Source organism: Schistocerca americana, chromosome 10 (assembly GCF_021461395.2).
Source record: "Schistocerca americana isolate TAMUIC-IGC-003095 chromosome 10, iqSchAmer2.1, whole genome shotgun sequence".
NCBI lineage: Eukaryota > Metazoa > Arthropoda > Insecta > Orthoptera > Acrididae > Schistocerca > Schistocerca americana.
The window spans coordinates 165,262,917-165,289,015 of NC_060128.1; the positions used below are offsets into that span (position 1 = coordinate 165,262,917).

The following is a 26,099-nucleotide window of genomic DNA, read 5'->3' on the forward strand; positions in this document are numbered from 1 at the left end:
ATTTCCATTACTTTTTGATCACATCTTATATACACATCTTACAAATACACGATTTTCTTTGTCATTCCCTGTATATTATTCTTGTCAGCAATTTAGATGTTTGAACTGTTACACTGGTTGTGCAATAGTTCTCACATATAGAGTACTCATTATCAGAAGACAGCAACGTAAATAGTACGAATCCTCACCGACAGAGCTGTCCGGCCGGTCGAGGTCCTCGTCAGCGTTGTCTGGAGATGCCAGGTGGAGCAGGTAGTAGAGGTGCCAGAGTGTGGGTAGGGACACCACAGAGTAGGGGATGACGGCGAGGAACTGCCACGTGCCCAGCCCTTGGGACGACAGGATGCCGCGCGTCGCCCGCAGGAAGAACGCGTCGTACTCCGCCTGCAGGCGGAGCGCGAGCGCCGGGTCCACCCACCGGCTGCCGTTCCTGTGACCGAATTATATATATAGCTCATTCTGTAAGCCAACATAAGTAAACGCTTGTGGATGTGGACCACGATCAATAAATGTCGTACAGAATAAACAACCGTCTCGGAAAGAACAACATTTCAATTGGCTGGAGACACAGAGAGAATGACTGTTTTGGAAATAATTTCTTATCCAAAACAATCACATAAATTTCAAAATAAATAACCAATTTACGCTGAAATTGGGCACCATCAGATCTGCAAGACACATAAGTTTATAAGTTAAAATAAAAGTACTGTAGATTATGTCAAAATTAAAATACAGTGAAATAAACTAGGGTCATACCATAAAACAGATGGTGCAGTTCAATCACATTTTCAATGAATATACAGGGTGATCAAAAAGTCAGTATAAATTTGAAAACTGAATAAATCACGGAATAATGTAGATAGAGAGGTACAAATTGACACACATGCTTGGAATGACATGGGGTTTTATTAGAAGCAAACAAATACAAACGTTCAAAAAATGTCCGACAGATGGCGCTTCATCTGATCAGAATAGCAATAATTAGCATAACAAAGTAAGACAAAGCAAAGATGATGTTCTTTACAGGAAATGCTCAATGTGTCCACCATCATTCCTCAACAGCAGCTGTAGTCGAGGAATAATGTTGTGAACAGCACTGTAAAGCAAGTCCGGAGTTATGGTGAGGCATTGGCGTCGGATGTTGTCTTTCAGCATCCCTAGAGATGTCAGTCGATCACGATACACTTGCGACTTCAGGTAACCCCAAAGCCAATAATCGCACGGACTGAGGTCTGGGAACCTGGGAGGCCAAGCATGACGAAAGTGGCGGCTGAGCACACGATCATCACCAAACGACGCGTGCAAGAGATGTTTCACGCGTCTAGTAATACTCCGCTGTTTTTTTCTTCACCCCCCCCCCTAATAAAACCCAATGTCATTCCAAGCATTTGTGTCAATTTTTACCTCCCTATCTACATTATTCTGTGGTTTATTAAGTTTTCAAATTTATACTGACTTTTTGATCATCCGGTACATCAGGAGGGATCCGTATGTAAAGGCTAATCTCTAGGAGGGTAATCATTAACTATTCATTTGATGTTGGTGTATTTCGACAGAAATTTTTAAAGAGTATACATAAGGAAAGTGGGCTACAATGTAACATATGGCACAGAGTAACATTTGGATTTGTGTGAAAGTTACCATGTTGGTAGCCTGGTGTTTAACCTATTTATCAAAGTAATTTGCTACCACTTTTCACCAGTGTGCTTTGGAAGTGATTAAAATTCATCTTTGAGAATGAAATCTTTAAGGACAGCATTGTTATACAAAACATTCTTGGACTTCTTGCCATGTCAATTCAGAGTAAAACCTTGAGTTTTGGCAGTTTCCACCATCATCTTTGTCAGGAGCAACTGACTCTCAAAATTGCTTCTGTGGTGGCTTATATAGCCCATAGACAGCTTCTGACTGATCGGCAGTTACGTCATGCTGTTGCAGATGGTGTCAACTTCTGTGCTGGTGGCACTACGGCTCCTGCCACAGAATAAACATTGCGAAGAATATCTCTGGCTCTTCTCGGCATCGAGAGCTTGCTTCCACACACCGCTACAATTATATCCGTCATCATGGTTGAAGGACAGAGCGAGGTGTTGCAGTGGTTAGCACACTGGACTTGCACTCGGGAGGACGACTGTTCAGACACATATCCAGCCATCCTGATTCAGGTTTTGCATGATTTCCTTAAATCTCTTCAGGCAAATGCCAGGATGGTTCCTTCAAAAGGGCACTGCTGACTTACTTCCATATCCTTCCCTAAACTGATGAGACCGATGACCTTGCTGCTTGGTTCCCTCCCCACCCGAATCAACTAAACAATGGTTGAAGGTTTTCTCACACACTCTTATTCCTACAGCCTCTTCAATTATAGAGACTCAGTATGTGGGAGACTGGGACAAAATCTGTTTTGTCAAACAGTATTTTATGTTTGTTTGTGAGGCTGTGCTCAGCAACTGCTGACTTCTCCAATTCCTGATTTTTAATATGCTACTGATGTTCTGTACAGTGGTTGGAAATGGTGCAGACAGACAGATAGATGTAATTGTATCCACACTCATGTGGGATGTTGTAAATCCCAGGAAATCTGAGGCCAAGACTATCCTTAACAGAGTGTAGCATCTGCTTTATCTTTTTAGGAGGTCAGAAAACAGATATGATAGCTCATCTCTCCAGAACTCTGCCTATTTTGCTGGATATAGTGCTGCAGAAGGGAAGGAATGCTATCAATGGTTCATCATGTGAAAGTTCAACATTTACACATTTCCTTTTCTTGGAGAACACTAACTTGATATTACGTGACCTGTGAACAAATACTGCAGATGATTCATTTCAGAATCTACATCTACATCTACATTTATACTCCGCAAGCCACCCAATGGTGTGTGGCGGAGGGCACTTTACGTGCCACTGTCATTATCTCCCTTTTCTGTTCCAGTCACGTACGGTTCACGGGAAGAACGACTGTCTGAAAGCCTCCGTGCGCGCTCGAATCACTCTAATTTTACATTCATGATCTCCTCGGGAGTTATAAGTAGGGGGAAGCAATATATTCGATACCTCACCCAGAAACGCACCCTCTCGAAACCTTGCGAGGAAGCTACACCGCGATGCAGAGCGCCTCTCTTGCAGAGTCTGTCACTTGAGTTTGCTAAACATCTCCGTAACGCTATCACGGTTACCAAATAACCCTGTGACAAAACGCGCCACTCTTCTTTGGATCTTCTCTTCTCCTACGTCAACCTGATCTGGTACGGATCCCACACTGATGAGCAATACTCAAGTACATCTACATCTACATCTACATTTATACTCCGCAAGCCACCCAACGGTGTGTGGCGGAGGGCACTTTACGTGCCACGGTCATTACCTCCCTTTTCTGTTCCAGTCGCGTATGGTTCGTGGGAAGAACGACTGTCTGAAAGCCTCCGTACGCACTCGAATCTCTCTAATTTTACTTTCGTGATCTCCTCGGGAAGTATAAGTAGGGGGAAGCAATATATTCGATACCTCATCCAGAAAGTATAGGTCGAATGAGTTTTTTGTACGCCACCTCCTTTGTTGATGGACTACATTTTCTAAGGACTCTCCCAATGAATCTCAACCTGGTACCCGCCTTACCAACAATTAATTTTATATGATCATTCCACTTCAAACTGTTCCGCACGCATACTCCCAGATATTTTACAGAAGTAACTGCAACCACTGTTTGTTCCTCTATCATGTAATCATACAATAAAGGATCCTTCTTTCTATGTATTCGCAATGCATTACATTTGTCTATGTTAAGGGTCAGTTGCCACTCCCTGCACCAAGTGCCTATCCGCTGCAGATCTTCCTGCATTTCGCTACAATTTTCTAATGCTGCAACTTCTCTGTATACTACAGCATCATCCGCGAAAAGCCGCATGGAACTTCCGACACTATCTACTAGGTCATTTATATATATTGTAAAAAGCAATGGTCCCATAACACTCCCCTGTGGCACGCCAGAGGTTACTTTAACGTCTGTAGACTTCTCTCCATTGATAACAACATGCTGTGTTCTGTTTGCTAAAAATTCTTCAATCCAGCCACACAGCTAGTCTGATATTCCGTAGGCTCTTACTTTGTTTATCAGGTGACAGTGGGGAACTGTATCGAACGCCTTCTGGAAGTCAAGAAAAATAGCATCTACCTGGGAGCCTGTATCTAATATTTTCTGGGTCTCATGAACAAATAATGCAAGTTGGGTCTCACACGATCGCTGTTTCCGGAATCCATGTTGATTCCTACAGAGTAGATTCTGGGTTTCCAAAAACGACATGATACTCGAGCAAAAAATATGTTCTAAAATTCTACAACAGATCAACATCAGAGATATGGGTCTATAGTTTTGCGCATCTGCTCAATGACCCTTCTTGAAGACTGGGACTACCTGTGCTCTTTTCCAATCATTTGGAACCTTCCGTTCCTCTAGAGACTTGCGGTACACAGCTGTTAGAAGGGGGGCAAGTTCTTTCGCGTACTCTGTGTAGAATCCGAGTGGTCCTCATCACAAACCTTTTTCGCTCTGTGCACCAATGTATTTATAGAAACTCTCTTATGCACTGGATGGTAGAAACTTTGGGTTTTAACATGTAAATCAGTGTGCATTGGCTTGCAGTACACCGAATGGTCAAAATGTCCATCTGAATTTTGTTGTACTATAGTTCGCTTCATTTAGGAAGGTGGCCTATTTTTCAGCCATTCTGCGCATCCCCCTCCATTGACTGCATGCAACCAGTAAGATTCATTCTCTCTCCAAACTGCTAGCTGCTGTTTACAATTAGAATGCATTGATGAGGATGATGTTTAGTTTGTGGGGCACTCAGCTGCTAGGTCATCAGCGCCCATACAAAGTCCCGATTTTTACACAGTCCAATTTTTCACACAAACCAATCGAGCCACTGTCACAAATGACGATGAAGAGTTGATGAGGACAACACAAACACCCAGTCCCCGGGCAGAGAAAATTAGACTGTGTGAATCATTCTCCTGCATGCTGCCCTGTTGCCATACTCCAGACAATGCAGTTTCATATGCAGAGCGACCGAATTATTCATTCGATTGTCAATGTTACTTTCCTGTACCAGTATGACTGTGAATGCGTCCCTGTAAATGTTTTAGTGTGACTGCCAAATAAATATGTCAAATGACGGCAATAAATGTGAAGTGTTTCACAAACAGGCGAATACGTTTATTTGCCACACTTACAAATTTTTCAAATGTGGACTCCTGTTTTTGACATTTCAAAGAAGTAAGAGCGAACCGTTACGGCACGTGTCATCAAAAGAAATGTATAGAGCATAGTAAATGAAAGTGTCAGAGCTGTAGAAACATCAGGACAGTAGGGTGTCATATCACCCAAAAGCATCGAAACCTGTAACATAAATGGATGGTTTCGACAATGATATTTTAAAGCACTCCATGTTTCAAATGTATATAAGTAGTGAACACCTGATGTCATAAAAATTTGTTACAATTATGTAAGAAAAAATTGGGTTCAGAGCTAGCACTTCATCAATGCAAATAATTTTAAAAGACATTGATTTCAAATATGTTAAATAGAGAGTTTTTAATTGAAAGAGGTGACATAGCTACTGCATGAACCACATCCCTTATAAAGATGCATGATGTATCACCTTGATGAAACATGGGCAAGTCAGAATCATTCCACGAATACTTGCTGGAGAATGAATGACTGTACTGGCTCTTTTAAAGTTCCCATAAGAATAGGTTTCCCAGATAATTATTCTGCTTGCTGGCTCTTCTTCTGGTTTTATTCCTGACAGTAAACTTGTATGTACATGTAAAAAAATAAGCAACATTCGGAAATGAACACTGTCAATTTCAAGAAATGGTTCACTGAGCAATTCTTGCCATGCATTATTTCAAGGTCGATCATTGTACTTACCATGCCAGTAATCATTCACCTCTTGCAGAGAAAACAGTAAGCACAAACACCAGGAAAGCAGATACAGTGCTCTGTTTTAAATAAAAATATTCTGCACATTATAAGCCAGACTCATACTGAACTTCTGCAGCTTGTTGATTTATACAAGTCACGCAACAGAACGTACAAATTTGACTTTTATGCATCTGAATGTGGTCACAAAGTTTTACATTTTCCCAGATATCACTGCAGCTACTGCCCAGTAGCCAGACGACCTCAGAAGATGTCTCCCACAGATGGAGACGAAACGTTAGGTGGAAATTTTATACATCGACCACGGCCTCTCAGCCTGGAAGTTTCAACTGAAGACAACATCGGCCATGAAAGACTACATTGCCTCTACAGGAAGGAAATGTCAGTTTTGGTTCGGCGATTTGAGGGACTGCGCATGAAGAAAGCACAGCAACTGTGTACACTTACTTTCCTGCTATGCTGCCGGGACACTGCAACAGTGCCAAAGTTTCTGAAGGCGAGGAGAATGTTTCACTCGGCGCAAGCGAACCGTATTTACAACTGCACGGAACTAGCAATGCTACGGGAATGAATTCATCAGATGTGGCGAGAACTAGTGGCAACTAGTAGAAGCTGTTATATCTCCATTTATATATCAGCAACATAATGCAGTGTTATGACTGGAATAAGGCGGACTGTCTAATGTTTAGGACCATGGAGCTCAGTGCAGAAATGGCAACTAATATGCAGAAGAGGAAATTCGATGGTCTACAGAAAGGTAGAAGTGAAACATCAGTCGCTGGCAACTCTTGAACTGTGGTTAACATGTCTGGGAGAGAATTAACAAAAGAGGAACATTCAGTTCTATCGAAAGGAGGCAACTTCGCAGTCACATCACTAAAGGTTCCTACAGAGGACATTATAGCAAATGCGGAGGCAGGAATCCATTTGTTATCATCGAATTCCGCAGATGAAATCAGGTCTGAAACAGCCAGAATATTACGCCAAGCAAAATCACCTACCAGCAATTTGACTCGAGCGGAAAGGAGGGCACTGAGGGAGATGAATGCGGATAAGAGCATTATTGTACTTGCAGCTGATAAAGGAAATGCTACGGTTTTGCTGAACACCGAAGATTATCACAAGAAGATTAGTGACCTTTTGGATCTCACTACGTATAAAAGCTTCAAAAGGATCCTACAACCAAAATTTTGAGAAATACCAATCAACTGGTAAAACAAACTTCTCTTTCCTTGGATGATAAAAAACAACTCTGAAAATGGAAGCTTATCCACCCAGACTATATGGACTCCCAAAGGTATATAAACCACAGGTCCCGATGAGACCAATTGAGAGTGCTATAGGATGTCCAACACAAGAGGTGCCCAGATATCTAGCCTGATTGCTGCAACCATACATGGGCAGAACGGACAGTTACATTAAAAACTCTGTGCATTTTATTGAAAAACTGAGGGAGATTAACGTCATCCCAAGTGATATTCTTGTGAGCTTCGATGTAGTGTCATAGTTTACCACGGTACCTATAAATGAAGCTATTTCATATACAGCAGATATTTTTCCAACTGACATAGTGGCTTTATTTAAACACTGCCTGACGACAACTTATTTCCAGCACAACGAGTTTTACGAACAGACTGACGGGGTGGCGATGGGAAGCCCTCTCAGCCCAGCTGATACCAATTTACTAATGGAGATCTTCAAACTGCGAGTGCTGTAGACTGCCAGTAAAAAGCCAGCTAAATAGTACTGCTATGTTGATGACAGAAGAAGAGCTGGATGTCTTCTTGGGGCATCTGAATAGTATTAACTCGAAGATACATTTTACGATGGAGAAAGAGAGCAACGGTCAACTCAATTTCCTGGATGTGTCGGTAATTAAACGTGTGGATGGGACGCTGGGCCATAAGGTATATAGAAAGAACACTCACATGGATCGATACCTCCACAAGGTATCAAACCATCATCCTAGGCAAAAAAGAGGTGTCATGAAAACCTTGGTTGACAGAGCCAACAAAATCTGTGAGCTGGCTTACTTGAAAGATGAATTAAATCACTTATGGTCAGCCTTCATGAAAAATGTATATACCAGCAAGGAAATTGTTCGAGCCCTCTGTCAAAGAAGAAAAGAAGCCACAAGTCAAGAGCAACAACAGTCACCTACTGGCAAAGTTTTCCTACCGTTCATTAATAAAGTCACGGACCGTATCAGGTAAGTTCTGGCCAGGTATGGGATCGAAACAATCTTCAGACCCACCAAGAAGATTAAGGAATATTTAAGAACTGCAAAAGACGCCCAACACCCCCTAGCAACAACTGGGGTATACAAAATTCCATGCAGTTGTGGACAAGTATATATTGGAACAATGAAAAGAAGTGTAAACACCCGCTTAGCCGAACATAAAAGAAACTGTCACTCAGGGCACATCAAAAAATCGGCCGTGGCTGAGATAATATTCGAGATGGGAACCAAGAAATTAAATTTAATGAGACAAGCGTTCTAGCACAAACATCCCACTATTATGTGCGCACGTATAGAGAAGCAATAGAGATTCACAAACACTACAATAATTTCAATAGAAAAGAGGAAGTTTTAAAGTTGGACAAAATATGGATGTCAACGTTGCGCCAGCAGAATGACAATTAATTACTCTTAATCAAGAATGATGACGCCTTCCAAAGGTAGGCATACCGTCGGCATCATGTAACGAATGTTGGTGCCCTCTATGCGCTCCATAAATGCGAGAGTACCTGGAGCCTCAGTGGCAGTAGCCGGACAACCTCAGAAGATGTCTCCTTCAGATGGAGACGAAACGTCAGGTGGAAATTTTATACATCGACCACGGCCTCTCAGCCTGGAAGTTTCAACTGAAGAATACCAGTTTAAGAAGTCACGGCTACAAAATACTAACACGAAATCTTTACAGACGAATGGAAGAACTGGCAGAAGCCAACATCAAGGAAGATCAGTTTGGATTCCATAGAAATATTGGAATTGGAACACGTGAGGCAATACTGACCCTACGATTTATCTTAGAAGATAGATTAAGGAAAGGCAAACCTACATTTCTAGTATTTTTAGACTTAGAGAAAGCTTTTGACAATGTTGACTGGAATACTCTCTTTCAAATTCTGAAAGTGGCAGGGGTAAAATACAGGGAGCGAAAGGCTATTTACTATTTGTACACAAACCAGATAGCAGTTATAAGAGTCGAGGGGCACGAAAGTGAAGCAGTGGTTGGAAAAGGAGTGAGACAGGGTTGTAGCCTATCCTGGATGTTATTCAATCTGTATATTGAGCAAGCAGTAAAGGAAACAAAAGAAAAATTTGGAATAGGGATTAAAATCCATGGAGAAGAAATAAAAACTTTGAAGTTCACCGATGACATTGTAATACTGTCAGGGACAGCAAAGGACCTGGCAGAGCAGTTCAACAGAATGGACAGTGTCTTGAAAGGAGGGTATAAGATGAACATCAACAAAAGCAAAACAAGGATAATGGAATGTAGTTGAATTAAATCAGGTGATGCTGAGGAAATTAGATTAGGAAATGAGGCACTTAAAGTAGTAAATGAATTTTGCTATTTGGGGAGCAAAATAACTGATGATGGTCTTAGTAGAGAGGATATATAATGGAGACTGGCAATGGCAAGGAAAGCATTTCTGAAGAAGGGAAATTTATTAACATCAAGTATAGATTTAAATGTCAGGAAGTCGTTTCCGAAAGTATTTGTGTGGAGTGTAGCCCTGTATGGAAGTGAAACATGGAAGAAAAATAGTTTAGAGAAGAAGAGAATAAAAGCTTCCAATATGTGGTGCTACCGAAGAATGCTGAAGATGAGATGGGTAGATCACATAACTAATGAGGGGGTATTGAATAGAATGGGGGAGAAGAGGAGTTTGTGGCACAACTTGACTAGAAGAAGGGATCGGATAGTAGTACATGTTCTGAGGCATCAAGGGATCAACAATTTAGTATTGGAGGGCAGCGTGGAGGGTAAAAATTGTAGAGGGAGACCAAGAGATGAATACATTAAGCAGATTCAGAAGGATGTAGGTTGCAGCAGGTACTGCAAGATGAAGAAGCTTGCACAGGGTAGAGTAGCAAGGAGAGCTGCCTCAAACCAGTCTCTGGACTGAAGATCATAACAACAACAACAGTGCAGCTACGAGAGGAGCTAAGGTTTCACACATAATATTGGTGTTTTTTTAGCATGTGTTAACCTTCAGGGTACATCAACCATTAATGTCGCAGTAAAATTTGAAACTAATTGCATAAATGGCAGGTCGTCTGGGCCTGAAATTTTTCTATGTGGCTGGTCCTCAAAGAATTAGTTCTGAAAGAGAGTCAAACACTCTGCGATTTAAGAAATTCATCACACATAACATAAATGATCTTCTGTAAAGGGAAATTTATTTTGAAAGTTACGCTTCTCAAAACACCATTCACGGTATTTTCCCGTTAACTGTTAGAAATGTAAACAGTTGTGATGTGGTGCTTATCGAAAGCAGCTTACTGTTATGAAGTATTGCACAGCCTTTGTCTTAAAGCCTTTGACCCACTTTGCTGTCAGCAGTTGCTTTGCACCCTGTGTTTTGTTGTTGTACATGGCACTTTTTTTCATTTACAGTATTAATGTAGTGTAATTTTCTCGTTTATGTTTTATTGCTGCAGTAGTGGCCTAAAAGTAAAATTCTTTGTTAGGGTACTAGTTCTTAATAGTCAAAATTACAGAAATTGAACTGACTGCAATTCTACAAAATTCCGGGGGTTTTGAAACAACGGAAGACTGGGACAGAATAATGACAAATTGTGGCCAAGAAACAGCTGGACCACACAGTTTCTGTGCATGGTACCCAGGACAACATTCTTCATTTCAGCTTCATAGTGTGTACCATCCTGATCCTTCCTACCGACACCAGTGTCTCTGAATTGTGCAAGAGGGAACACTCTTTCCATTATACCCTACGTTCCCATAACCCAGCTGGCCTCAACCTTCATTACTCATTGATCTTTACCCATTTATCCCCTTCCCTGTTCCCACTCCAACACTACACAGCTCCCTGTTCCACCAACACACTCACAGTCTTTTTACTTCTCTCCTCCTCCGCTGCCCCCCATCCCCCTCCCACCCTCCGTCTAGCCTCCTGACTACTCTTAGCTGCTCTACCCTGATTAGATTAGATTAGATTAGATTTCTTTCCATAGATCCATGCTGAGGAGATCCTCGTGGATGTGGAACATGTCAATTTTTTTTGAGCTGAAATAACATAACTAATAGTATGAATATATACAATACGTCATTTGTTTCTATCAAAAAATTCGTCAATGGAGTAGAAGGAGGTGGCCACTAGTAAGTCTTTCAAGCTCCTTTTAAATTGATCTTTATTTGTAACTAAATTTTTTATGTTTGCTGGCAAATTATTGAAGATGAGTGTTACTGAGTAGTGGACCCCTTTTTGAACTAAAGTAAGTGCTTTTAAGTCCTTGTGCAGATCATTCTTGTTCCTGGTATTGTATGTATGAACTGAGCTGTTTGTTGGAAAAAGAGATATATTATTTAGGACAAATTTCATTAAGGAGTAAATATACTGAGAGGCAGCAGTTAGTATACCCAGTTCTTTGAAGAGGTTTCTACGGGACGTCCGTGAATTTACTCCACAAATAATACGTATTACATGCTTTTGGACTCTGAAAACTTTTGTTTGACTTGAAGAGTTACCCCAAAATATTATACCATATGACATTATGGAATGAAAGTAGGCAAAGTATGCAAGCTTTTTCATTTTTATGTCACCTATGTCAGCTAACACTCGAATTGCAAATACAGATTTGTTAAGGCATTTCTGCAGTTCTGTGGTGTGCTCCTCCCAACTGAATTTATTATCAAGTTGTAATCCCAGGAATTTAAGACTGTCAACCTCTTCTATCTGCTCTTCTTCACACTTTATGTATATGCTGGGTGGAACCAGTCAATTATGACTGGGACATTTCCTGACTGGCTAAAATATGCAGATGTTAAGCCTCTATTCAAGAAAGTGGATAAAGAGATACCATCAAACTACAGACCGATTTCACTTTTGCCAGCATTCTTAAAAATTTTAGAAAAAGTAATGTACAGGCAACTTCTCAACCATCTGACCACAAATAACATATTATCAAGTTATCAAGAACACAGTTTGGATATGTGAAGGGTTCTGATATCGATAAGGCTATTTACACCTACAGTGAAAATGCACCTAATTCATTAAATAACAAATTACAAGCAGCAGGAATTTTCTGAGATTTGTCCCCACCTTGTCCGTGTATGCTCCCATATGCAGCACTTTACCATCCCCCCCCCCCCCCCCCCCCCGCACCCCCCAAAGTGTTCTCCTTAGCCCCACCATCCAGACTGTTTCTCCCACCGTGTGCTCTAGTTCGCAATCTGGCCTCGGTGGCCAGAGGCAGTGGTCAAGTGTGTGAGCTGCATTTGTGTGAAAGTGTGTGTATGTTATCTAATTCAGAAGAAGGCCTTTCGGCTGAAAGCCTACTTGCTTAGCAGTCTTTTTGTTGTGTCTGCATTCCGGGGTTTTTCCCGGCTGAAAAAGTTCCCTCGCTTTTCCCAGATTTCCCAACTGTCCCAAGGTGTATACACCCTGTGATGACATTCAACCTCTGTGCTAAGGGGTACATGTGGCAGCAATATGGGTAACATAAAAATAAGCAAACAGGTAATGCAGTGTATCCAGCTGATCTGCTGCGGTACCTGAGGCTCTGCCACTGGTCCGAGACGTACTGCACGGTGTGCCGGATGAGGCGGCCCAGGCGGCGACCGAACTGGCGGTAGCGCGGCGAGCTGTAGGTGGCGAGGCCGGTCCGCAGCAGCCGCACCAGCACTGTGCAGAAGGCGAAGAGACGCAGCACGTGCTGCTCTGTCACCAGGCTGGGGTCGTACAGGTCCCTGCACACCCAGTAAACACACTGCACTGCAACCTCAACACAGCAGGTGCGAGGCAGCTAAAAACAACAGCAGTGCCAGACTACTGCACAAATTTTAATTGATAAAGCCACGTTCATTGTCTGGACAGTGTAATATTGGGTTGACACCTAAGTTCATAGTATTTTTCCCTAACTTAAATAGATGCAACAGATACAAGTAACAGAGAATTCAGACGTCAACAATATATTCCCTTTCACTGTTTACAACAGTCTGCCAATGTTTCAGTAACATTTCAGTTCCACGTCCGTAGAAATCACGTGGTTTTGAGGCGAAGAACTTGTCGAGTCGTGATCGGAACGCATTTTTGTCCAGAAAGGAAGTTCCGTCATGGCTGTTTCGTAGAGAGCAGAAAATGTTAGATGAATAAGATGCACGTGCAATGATCAGGTGAATACGGTCGATGCAGAATGACTTCCCAACCCAACTGCCATACAGTGTTTTTTCTCAGCCTGGCAGAATGCGGGCGGGCATTATCGTCAAGTAGCTTCATTTCTCACAATCTTCTGGTCGTTCTTCTCGTATTACATCTGCAAGATGTTGCATTGGTTGACAATAAATGTCAGCAGTGATTGTTACACCTTGGGGAAGCCATTCACAGAACACCACACTGTCTCTGTTCTGCCAGATCCGTAACGTTAGCTTATGTTGATGCACCCACATCTCTGTACGGGGTATTGTTGCTTTTTTGGACTCGGCAATTCCTTTCTTTTCCTTACTTTAGCATAAAGACACCATTTCTCGTCACCAGAAACAATACAGGATAAGAACACTTGGTTTTGTTAACAAACCAACTGCTGACGAGCAAGAAGAGATGTACATAAAACCACCTGCTGATTTTTGTGTCTTTGGCACAGAGCATGTGGTACGTATACACCTGATTTTTGAATCTTCCCCATCGCATGCAAATGTCGCATGACAATTGAATGACCATAGTCTGTCACATCTGCCAGTTCTCAAGTACAATGACATCGATAATTGTGAATTATGTCTTTTAAACAATCTTCATTAAATCCTGAAGGTCTTCCTGAATGTGGCGAATCACTAATGTTAAAGCAATCCTCCTTAAAATGAGAAAACTATTTTCTTTCTGTGTTCTGTCCAATGGCAGTATCCCAACACATGATGCAAATGTTTCTGGCTGCCTCCGCTGCTGTCACCCCTCTGTTGAACTCAAATGTAAGAATATGTCAGAAATTTTCCAATTTCTCCACTTCGCACTCCATTTTGAAGCATCCACAGCTCCACTCACTATCTCCAAATGATGAAATGACAGTATGTAAATGCCAATAGCATCAGTTAACTACAAATAAAAAATGACGATTGATAAACAAACCTATATGTTATGAACTTACACACCGACCTAATATTATCAAACGTGTCAAACAGTATACTTAAGGTTGTTGAGACATAGGGTATCATATAAGTCAGGCAGTTCCAATGCTGCTCTGTGAGGCACTGTTGTCCCTGAGTACTCCACATGTCACTCTTCAGCAGCTATAGCTTGTACAGGTTCCCCACCAGGTGCCGCTCTTCCATCCCCCTCTCTCACATACATTTTTGTCACCAGTCCTTTGACTGGTTTGACGTAGCCTACCACAAATTCCTCCTCTGCACTAACCTCTTCATCTCAGAGTAGGACTTGCGACCTATGTCCTCAATTATTTGCTGGATGTATTCCAATCTCTGTCTGCCTCTACAATTTTTGCCCTCTACAGCTCCCTCTAGACATTATTCCCTGACATCGTAGCACATGTCATATCATCATCTCCCTTCTTATCATCAGTGTCTCTGTATCCTTTTCTCTGCAATGATTCTGCGGAGAACCACCTCATCACTTACCTTATCAGTCCACCTAATTTTCAATATTCTTCTGTAGCACCACACCTCAAATGCTTCAGTTCTCTCCTGTTCCAGTTTTTGCACTGTATATGATTCACAACCATAAAATGCTGTGCTCTAAACAGACACATTCTGAAATCTCCTTCTCAATTTAAGGCTTAGCAGTCTTCTCTTGGCAGGAATGCCATCTTTGCCTGTGCCAGTCTGCTTTTTATGTTCCCCTTGCTTCCTCCATCACAGATTATTTTGCTGCTGGTGTCAGGCGGTGCAGTAGGATTCACATGCAGTACAGTCCGGTCACCTGACTGACCAAGTCTCTTCTGTTTGTGCACTCTTGCCCACTTGTGATCATGCTATAACAGCCTGGTATAAATCATTACAGTGTGTTATCATTTAATTCCAATAAAATAATATAGAGTACTTATGGACAAAGTTTAAACTGATGGTAAACAACACTCTGGAGGAGTGTGAGGTGTGATCAAAAAGTAACGGGAATTTCATTTATTCATTATCAAGACTTTCCCCCTCAAAGTGATCCCCCTCTGATACAATACACTCGTGTCAGCACTTTTTCAAGTCTTGGCAACACTTCTGGAACTCGCTTTTCATTATGGTGTTCAGCTCCTTCAGTGATTCAGTTTTTATCTCATCAATGATGGCAAAACAATGTCCTTTCATGGTTCTTTTCAGCCTCGGAAACAGAAAGAAGTCACGGGGGTCACGTCTGGAGAATATGGTGAATGAGGCAATGTTAATAGTTTTGTTTTTTGCCAAAAAATCATGAAAGAGCATTGAGCTGTGAGCAGGAACATTATTTGATGCAATTTCCATGTGTAGTTTTGCCACAATTCTGGTAATTTTTTTTGGATTACTTCACACAAATGGAACACACCATACTGACAATACGACCACAGGGCAGGAAAACATGATGCACTACCCCAATGTACTCAAAGAAAACAGGGAGAAAAATCTTCACAAATAATCGAACTTGTCCATTTCCATTGGAACGACTGGGCCTCAACTTCGACGTCATACCTGTGTACCCAGTTTTGTCACCTGTTACAACCTTCTTTAGAAGTTCTGGATCATTGTTGACTTCATTCAGCAATTCAAATGGCTCTGAGCACTATGGGACTCAACTGCTGAGGTCATTAGTCCCCTAGAACTTAGAACTAGTTAAACCTAACTAACCTAAGGACATCACAAACATCCATGCCCGAGGCAGGATTCGAACCTGCGACCATAGCAGTCTTGCGGTTCCAGACTGTAGCGCCTTTAACCGCACGGCCACTTCTGCCGGCTCATTCAGCAATTCCTGAGTAATGTCTACGTGATGTCATTTTTGGTCAAAATTCAACAATTTTTAAACAAACTTTGCTACTACACTTTCATGCCCAAAAACATAAAAAAACGGTTGGCATAAGCCAAAGGATATTCCAGTGTCATCAGAATCATCTCTGATGGTGATTCGGCTATTTTACAGAACCATTTTCTTTACTTCCTCCACATTTTTGTCGCTAACTGATGTGCTGGATGCCCACGGCAGTTGTCATCTTCAATGTCTTCTCGACCCTGTTGGGAAAGTTTACACCTCTCACAAACTCTTGCCTTATTCACAGCAATTTGCCAAAAGCCACAGTCAAAATTTGAAACGTAGTGCTGCACTTTATTCCATATTTGAAGCAAAATTTAATGCAAATTCTTTGATCCATCTTTCTCCAAAGTAAAAATGCTCCTAGCACTCAGAAACAGGCTCAATCTTTTTGACTGTCAACAATAAATTAAATATTCAAAGTAGGTGAAAATGCAACATCAGGAACATCTGTATCAACAAGATTAAAAAAATTTGAGAATCAGAAGGGTAAAGCTTGCAAAAATAAAAAATTCTCAATACTTTTTGACCACATCTCATACATGCCGAGTAAGTGTATTAAAGACAGAAAAAATGCAATTTGATTTAATAAGGGCATTAAGAAAATGCTGAGATGGCCGAGATTGTTGCACACACTTGGTTCACACAAGAATGTCAAAATGTCAACATAAATGTCAACAAGCAGCAGCTGACAGAAATTTGTGCAACTATAAAACAATTGGTGTGTGAAGCATACAACAACTTCCACTGTCACGTATCACTGAAACATTTTGCAGAGAATCCTAGAAAACTCTGGTCCTAGGTAAAATTACTGCAGAGTTCTTGAGCATATTCTAAGTTCAAACATAATAAATTTCCTTGGGGGAGGAAAGCTTATGCTCACAAATCAATGCTGATTGAGAAAGCATCACTTGTCCAAAACCAAAACTTTTCTTCCATGATATCCTGTGAACCATGAATGGAGGATGAGAGGCAGATCCTAAATTCCTAGACATCTGGAAAGTGTTTGACACAGTACGACACTTCAGACTATGGCCTGAGCATATGAGATAGGTTCTCTGCCATGTCAGTGGCTCCAAGACTTTAACTAATAGAACTTGGTACAGTGTCCTGGATGGCAAGTGTTCATTGGAAACTAGAGTATTGTCAGAAGTGCACCAAGGAAGTGTGCCAGGACTGCACTTGTTTTTTATATACAAAAACGATCTGACGGACAGTGCGGGTAGCTATGTATAACTGTTTACTGATGATGCTGTAGTACACAGGGAAGTACCATTTTTGAGTGATTGTAAGAGGACACAGGATAACTTCAATGTAATTTCTATAAGGGGCGATCAAAAAGCTTCCATTCAGTGAGTATGGAGGCAGTCATCCTACCAATGCACCAGGTTAAATGCAGTGGTTTGGTGAAACACAGTCTCCTGCTTCATGAAGAAATCTGTAGCCGCCAGCTGCACATCCTTGTCTGATAGCAATCATCGACCATTCAAGGACTCTTTTAAGGGACCAGAGGAGTAATAATCGCACGGGAAGAGACGAGGACTATACGGTGGGTACTCAAGTCTCAACCAATCGAGTTGGCAAAACTTCTGCCTAGCAATAGTTGCAGCGATATGGGGACGTGCATTACCAAAAAGCAGCAGCATCATCCATTGTTGCATGGATCTTGGAACCCCATTCCACAACAGTGCTTTTCAATAGACGTGTTGCCCCATACGCATTCTTCATTCTCTATTGGATCTGTAGTGGTGTTTATCCTTTGCCAACCATGAAAAGAATAACAGCACATTGGTCCTGTTTGGAGGCATTTGGTAATAATGTTGCCACAGTCTACATTACAGCATTTATCACACGCACATCGGAAAGACACTAATGCCACACCAACCATTTGGTTACATGTGCCTAGACCCTGCTTCAGAGTCAAGTTTTGTTGCATATACACTGCAGCAACATATTCAAACAGAAACTTTTTCATCACCCCTTATATTTGGTGTGCATGACTAGGAACTGAGGGGCTATAATCTAGTCATGTTCGAGCACAGTAATGATGAGCTGCCTGGCACAGTTTCATCTACTAGGAATAACACTGCAAAGTGGTATGAAACGGAACATGCACATACACTGAGGAGACAAAAATCATGGAATACCTCCTAATATTGTATCTAACTTCCTTTTGCCCAGTGTAATGTAGCAACGCAATGTGGCATGGACTCAACAAGTCATTGGAAGTACCCTGCAGAAATACTGAGTCATGCTGCCTCTATAGCTGCACAAAATTGTGAAAATGTTGCTGGTGCAGGATTTAGTGAACAAACTGAGCTCTTGATCTTGTCCTATAAATGTTCACTGGAATTCATATCAGGTGATGGCAGCCAAACCATTCCCTCAAACTGTCCAGAATGTTCTTCAAACCATTTGTGAAAAATTGTAGCTCAGACATGGCGCATTGTCGTCCCATAAAAATTCCATCACTGTTTGGGAACATGAAGTCAATGAATGGCTGCAAATGTTCTCCAAGTAACCAAACATAACCATTTCTAGTCAATGACCCGTTCAGTGGAGCAGAGGATCCAGACCATTTCATGCAAACACAGCCCTAACCATTATGGAGCTACCACAAGCTTGCACAGTGCCTTGTCAGTAACTTGTGTCCGTGGCTTTGCGGTGTTTGCACCACAATTGAACCCCACCATCAGCCCTTACTAACTGAAATTGGGACTCATCTGACCAGGCCATGGTTTTCCAGTCACCTAAGGTCCAACTGATCTGATCACAAGCTCAGGAGAAGTGCCGCAAGTGATGATATGCTGTTAGCAAAGGCACTCGTGCCAGTCGTCTGCTGCCATAGCTCATTAACACCAAATTTCGCCAAACTGCCCTAATGGATATGTTCTTTGTACACCCCACACTGATTTCTGCGGTTATTTCACACAGTTGCTTGTCTGACAACACTATGCAAATGCCATTGCTCTTGCTCAATAAGCAAAGGACATCAGATGCTGTACTGTCTGCAGTGAGAGGTAATGCCTGAAATCTGCTATTCTCGGCACTCTTGACATTGTGGATCTTGGAATATTGAATTATCTAACAATTCCCAAAATGGTCTGTCCCATGCGTCTAGTACTTTGTTTGTCATAAAATTATTCACTGTGTTTTTGACCAATACATCTGGTGTGAGAACCACACAGACAAGGCAAAAGAAATCGGTGTTCATAGGGAGGCATATAGATAGTTGATTTTCGCTCGCTCAATTTGCGAGGGGAGCAGGAGAGGGAATGACTAATAGCTGTAAAAGGTACCCTCTGCCACACACCACATGGTGATTTGCAAAGTATGTATGCAGGTGTAGCTATAGAGATAGATGGTCTGATAACATAGACAGGAGATATCAGTGAAACATTAACTTACAATTGAGCTGTGGGTCCTTTGTACTATTTATTAATATCAGCACAGGCATGACAATGCCCCTCAACAATATATATCTAAAAACAAAGATGATGTGACTTACCAAATGAAAGTGCTGGCAGGTCGACAGACACACAAACAAACACAAACATACACACAAAATTCAAGCTTTCGCAACAAACTGTTGCCTCATCAGGAAAGAGGGAAGGAGAGGGAAAGACGAAAGGATGTGGATTTTAAGGGAGAGGGTAAGGAGTCATTCCAATCCCGGGAGCGGAAAGACTTACCTTAGGGGGAAAAGAGGACGGGTATACACTCGCACACACACACACATATCCATCCACACATATACAGACACAAGCAGACATATTTAAAGACAAAGAGTTTCAAACTTCTGTCCGGAATCCGGAACAGTTGTAGAATGCATCACTCATCTGAAATTCAGCTTGCCATTTCCTCATATTATGTGTCCAGAACTTCTGCTGATCTACTGATGCATAGTCAGAATTCTTATAATAAGAGTTTGACCAGAAGAATGCGATTCTGCATCAAGAGAGTCATGCCGGATGTCTGAGATGTGAACTGAGGAACATCCGTGTACCCCGCATTTTTTTATTTAGAATGTTCTACTGCTTGCAATGCCATCTAGTCGTAAGATTTTCGTTATTCCCCCCTCCCCCACATACCATTTTCCCGTTCTTTGACAATATTCCAGTCAAATTTGATGTCATTCGGAGCAAAGGCTTTTTTTAAAAAAAAAAGCATTTTGAAACTGTAACTACAGTCACCCAGTATACGTAAATCAGAGCGTACCTGTCATCCCTCCTGTCGACCAGCAGCACATGGCGGAACACTGCGTCAAATGGGATCTGATTGAGAATGGCCACGAGGTCATTCTCCCGGAGAACGGCCCCGCACCCTCGTCCGACTTCAGTGTCTTCGTCCTCCTCTCCGTCCGAGTCCACCAGCACCCACGGCTCCGACGGTGCCGGGTCTCCCCTCAGTGGTGCCTGCAACACATAACCATATCAATGCTTGTTGGCAGCTTAGGGTCTTGATTTAATTATCATTTCATTCTAGAGAGCTGCACGGTCACCGATGGTGCAAGGGATAAATCCCTGCAGTCACACCATCCTCTGTGCCCTCGGTGGCTCAGATGGATAGAGCGTCTGCCATGTAAGCAGGAGATCCCGGGTTCAAGTCCCAGTCGGGGCACACATTTTCAACTGTCCCCACTGATGTATATCAACGCATGTCGACAGCTTAGGGTCTTGATTTAATTACCATTTTACAAAACCATTCACTCAAAAGTCTCATAAAACCTCTGCAACTGTATTTCATTATTCTGTCACCCTCTTAGCACAGTCAAGCACGAAAACCTGTGTCGTGTAACTATTAACAAACAGTTATTTCAGTTTTGAAGGTGTGGTCTTATCGCACAGGAAGTATAATAATATTCGTTTCATCAATTCAAGTGCCATTTTCTTTCTTTTGAAACTAAGATTGTACGGTATGCCACAAAAATATAGGACTAGATTGAAGACTTCTTGGTACAGATGACACAGCATGTTATCTTGAAAGATCACTGACAGAAATATTAGTAATTTCATTTGTGGAACAGGAAAGGTGTGTGGATCCTTTCTGTTCATGTTGTATATTAATGATGTTAGAGGCAATATTAATAGCAACCCCAGAGTTTTCACAGAGAATGTTGTCATCTACAATGAAGTAATGTCTGAAAAAATCTGCAGAGATATTCAGTTGGAGTGTGATAAGATTTCAGAGTGTTCCAAAATTTGGCAACCTGTTTTAAATATTCAGAAATGAAAAACAGTACAATTTGCAATACAACAAATTTAGTATCCTATGACCACAATATCAATATCAATTAATCACAGATGGAATGGTCAACTTGCACAAATACTTGCCTGGGTGCAACATCTTGTAAGGATATGAAATGGAATGATCACATAGGCTCAGTCGTAGGTAAAGCAGGTAGCAGTCTTTGGTTCAGTGGTAAGTTACTAGGGAATTGCAATCATCTACAAAGGAGATTGCTTACAAAGCACACTTGTGTGACCGATCTTTAAATATTACACTGGTGTGAGGAACCAATACCAAATAAGAGTAACAGTGAATAATGAACATATACAGAGAGGGGCACACAAACGGTCACAGGTTCGTTTGACACACAGCAGAGTGTCATGGAAACTCTGAAAGAACTGAACTGGCAGACAACTGACGATAAGCACAAACAATACCAAAGGAACTGACTTGCAAAGTTTCAACAATCAGCTTTGAGTGATAAATCTAGCAATATACTACAACCCCTACACATCACTCCCACAGCAATCGTGAGGAGAAGATTAAACTAATTACAGGATGCACAAAAGCATTTAAGGAATAATTTTTACCACACTCCATATGTGAATGGAATGGAAAGAAGCCCCAATAACTAGTACAATGGGAGGTACCCTCTCTGCCATGTGCTTCACAGGGGATTGACGAATATAGACGCAAAATATGTAAAATGTCGATTATAATATTGATATACATTCCTGACATGTTCTATATTTTATACTGAAGGAATCTTCAGTGGATTTTTCCCTCAGATAATATAGTTTTGTTTTTAGATGTAATGCGTACAAATTAGAAACAGTTCACACAATAACTTTTACATAATTAAAATAGTATTTTTTTTACATGAGCAAACTGTTACTTACAGTTACCAGGCCACCAGAATGCATTAGTGTTGTTCGTATTTAATATTGTTACCAGGCCTGGTAGGATATATAAGGGGTGTGGACAGCTTCAGATGTTGAATGATCCCTGTGAAGGGTACTGAGGTACCGCGTACTCGTGCGAGACGGCAGTATCTGTACCTGACGGAGTTTGGAAAGGACCTCATTGTGGGTCTGCATTTGCCCAGCAGGTCAAATCGTGCAATATCCGATGTTGGACTCCATGGAAACATGACAGCACACATACTCATCATCAGGTTTCTGGTCAAATACGTTCGACTGCAATAAGGGCCGATCATTGTACCGTGTACCGAGGACGCCGTATCACATCTGTGCCTGCATCCGAGAACAAGTAACGGACTAGTGGAATTCTCAGATGTCCGACCGAGTCACATTGTAATTACTCCACAACATTTTGGCAAACAGACTTGTTGCCATCTTCAGGTGGTCGCTGATGACTGCCGCTCCACTCCCGCCAGAGTAATTATGACGTGACCCGGCAGGACACCCGAGAATTCTACACAATAGAAACATGCCAGGAAAACATCAGACTGCATATCAAGTAACAGATTCCCTGCAACACCGAGTGTGATTGCGCACCATTGGGCAGCGATTAGCAGCAGCTGAGATACGGAGTTATTATCCCACACGTATGCACCACAACACAAATGGTTGCACTTGGAGTGGTGCAGCAACCAGGGAGCACGGACTGCTGGTGAATGGTGTGGCACTGTGTTCAGCTACGAATTACCTTTCTGCACTACACCAGAGAGGCCCCATTCTTCGAATGTTTTGGAGGCATCTTGGTGTGGGGAGCCATCAACTATGACTTCAGGTCACAGCTGGCAGTGATTGTGGAAACTCGATGACACAGTAATATGTTATTCTGCAACCTCATGTGCTACCTGTCGTGACAGGATTGTGGAGCCATTTTTCACCAGGACAATGATCACCCACCTGTGGCAAGTGTCTCTATGAACTGTCTCCATCTTGTTGAGGTACTCGCATCGCTTGCAAGATCCCTATATCTGTCCCTGATAGAACACGTGTTGGACAAACTCAGACGTCAATTCCGTCACAGTGCCAGTATCGAGCTTATCAACGACCAGTAACAACAGCTATGGGCCAGCTTGCCTGAGGATGGATACAATAGTTTTATGACAACATTCCGGACCAAATTAGAGCATACATCCAGACCGGAAGGGTAGCAACACCATAATGATAAGTGGGCTCATACTACCAACTTCTTTATAAATTTGGCACAGTTTTGTAATTACTGAAATTATGTCACATACCCTCCCTCTCAACCCGTGAAATTTGATTTTATTTGCTCCTCCCCATCTGGGCACTGCACTTTGTTTCGCAGGCAGCATATGTTCTGAATTTTGAAGTGGCAGTGCACACACTAATCTCTTACCTGCTGAGAGGGAACACACACTTTGCCAGGATTGAGGTGTAACTGTAACTAACATTTTATTTGTGTTAAAATTATGGTCATAACTGTTCCAGATCTACAAGAACACATGTAAAAACAAAACTGAATCATTCCAGAAAAATACACTGAAGATTCATTTAATACAAAAAGTCAAATGTATCTGATATGTAAATAAATATTATTTTGCAGCAAGAAATAAGTGTCTGCTGTGTATTCATGTCCAACATCCAGTGCAGCTTCAGTGCCAGCACAACACAGGTGTGTGTGTGTGTGTGTGTGTGTGTGTGTGTGTGTGGGCGCGCGCGCGCACGTGCAGAAAGTATCAGGAACTTCGTAATTTCACAGGTTGTATTAGCACAATTTGTGCGATTTTTCGTTTTTGTGTCAGTAAATGTATCTGAAACATATGTGTACACTGTAGCCATATTGCATGTTTAGTCTGCCATCAGTTGTCAAGAAGGTTACATACATTTGGTTAGGAATGGCAATTGTTGATTTGTTTTAAAAAGGGAATTTTGCTATAAAAATGGAATAAAATGTAAAACAGTTTTAGAAATTCTGAATATTGCTTTTGGCAGGTCTGCTATGAGTCAAACAAGGGTTTACAAGTTGTATAAGCATTTCCAAGATGGCCTTGAAGACGAAGATGCCAAGTGTTCTGATGCCCCTGCCTTTTAGTGTTGCTGTGTGTCACCTATCACTGGTCAGACACAACAGCTGATGAACATGTGAAAAAGATTAAAGAAATGATTATGAACAATTGCTAAATCACAATCAAAGGAGTTGCTGATAATTTTGGCATATCAACTGGAGCAACTGGCACATACCATGAAATCTTTTGGTGCCAAATGCACCTTCTTACATTTCATTGCTTATTTGTGAATTTTTGGTGAAAAATGACACTTTAATGATGCCTCAGCTTCCATACTCACCAGATACGGTCCTGCGTGCCTTTTTCTGTTTGTAAAAATAAGAAGAATCTTAAAGGACTATCTTTTTACGAGCACAGCTTAGATTAAAAATACATCACTGAAAGAGCTAAGTGCTATACCAAAAATCAAGTTACAGAAGTGTTCTGGGGATTGGAAGAAGTCCTACCATAAGTGTGTGTCTAATAGGAACTACTTTGAAAGAGATAATGTTAATGCAGACAAATAAATAAAATTATTTCCAAAAAATGAAAAAACCCGATACTTTTTTATCCCAACTCAAACATTCTGTTAGCTCCAAAGGAGGACATCTTGTGTGCTTATGGGTCACTGAATAACTCAACTATATGGTTAGTTGTTACCACACAACATAACAGCAACACCTGTGTAACAATAGTACTAAACAAGACCTGTCATTATAGTCCCTGCCTTCTAGTGTTTCAGCGTCTCACCTATCACCTGTCAGACACAAAGTCAAATCTGATAGGTAGATACCAAGGAATTTTGAAGGGGACTGTGGCCAGAAAGCACAAGAGAAGAGTATCAGATAGGGGAGAAGAAGATGGACAGTAAGAGGGGGATGTGAGAATGTAATTTGGTGGCCTCAGCAGCCAGAAACTGTGTGTGTGTGTGTGTGTGTGTGTGTGTGTGTGTGTGTGTGTGTGTGTTGCATTTGCCTGTATGTGTGTGTATTCAATCTGTGATGAAAGCCTTGTTGGCCGAAAGCTCATTTTCTGACAGTCCTTTCGTTGTGCCTATCTACAACTCAGCATCTTCACTACGTGGAAGGTAGCAACTATCCTTTTCATAATACTGTTACATTCCATCCTGGATTTTCCACTGTTGACATTATTTGTGACCAGTAGACATGTTTATGTCTGGTGATACCTAGAGAAGCCTTTTTGGTTGTGTTTGTCCATACTAACCCTTTGCACTCAGAAATGTAGACACAGGACATCTCTGTGCACTCTTATTTAAATGCCACCACCTAGACAGTGAGTGCGCCACAGTAAATTGTACGAGTCTCTCTGTGGAAACAATGAGGCCACTGACCACCAATCACGATATACATTAAAACAAAAACTCCACTTTCATTCAAATACAGGTTTCTAGGATTTGTAGAGGGGACTTACGGAACGTAATTTTGATAAGGAACCCATGTCCAAAAATGTACAGGTTGGATGTAAAATAAGTTTGAATATCAGATCACTTACAAATCTCCCACTTCACGGAAAACACACGAACACACACACACACAGTAGAGACAATGAGCTCCAAACTGTGTGCTTGACAAGAACCTGTGGCACGGGAAATGATATCCTGTTCAAAGTCCAGAGTGCGATACGACTGTGGAGTACCACAACCAACCCTCCTAGTTTCAAATGTACTGATTTCTCACAGCCGTTGTTGTAGTTGACAAAGATGTTATGTGATGTCATACATACAACAGGGACTGA

The 26,099-nt window shown here is 41.6% G+C and overlaps 1 protein-coding gene and 1 non-coding gene across 2 annotated transcripts in view; one reads left to right on the forward strand and one right to left on the reverse strand.

The window, feature by feature from the left end:
• The window catches only part of LOC124552329 (ectopic P granules protein 5 homolog), a 358,669-nt gene that overhangs the window by 271,534 nt on the left and 61,036 nt on the right, over positions 1-26,099 (reverse strand). The window contains exons 8-10 of the mRNA XM_047126600.1: positions 20,351-20,547; positions 12,688-12,882; positions 189-430 (exon numbers count right to left, since the gene is read on the reverse strand). Of these exons, the coding sequence (XP_046982556.1) occupies positions 189-430; positions 12,688-12,882; positions 20,351-20,547 (634 nt within the window). The remainder of the gene's footprint in view (positions 1-188; positions 431-12,687; positions 12,883-20,350; positions 20,548-26,099) is intronic.
• Trnat-ugu lies at positions 20,678-20,752 on the forward strand. The gene has a single exon. It is a non-coding gene; the product is annotated as a tRNA-Thr (tRNA).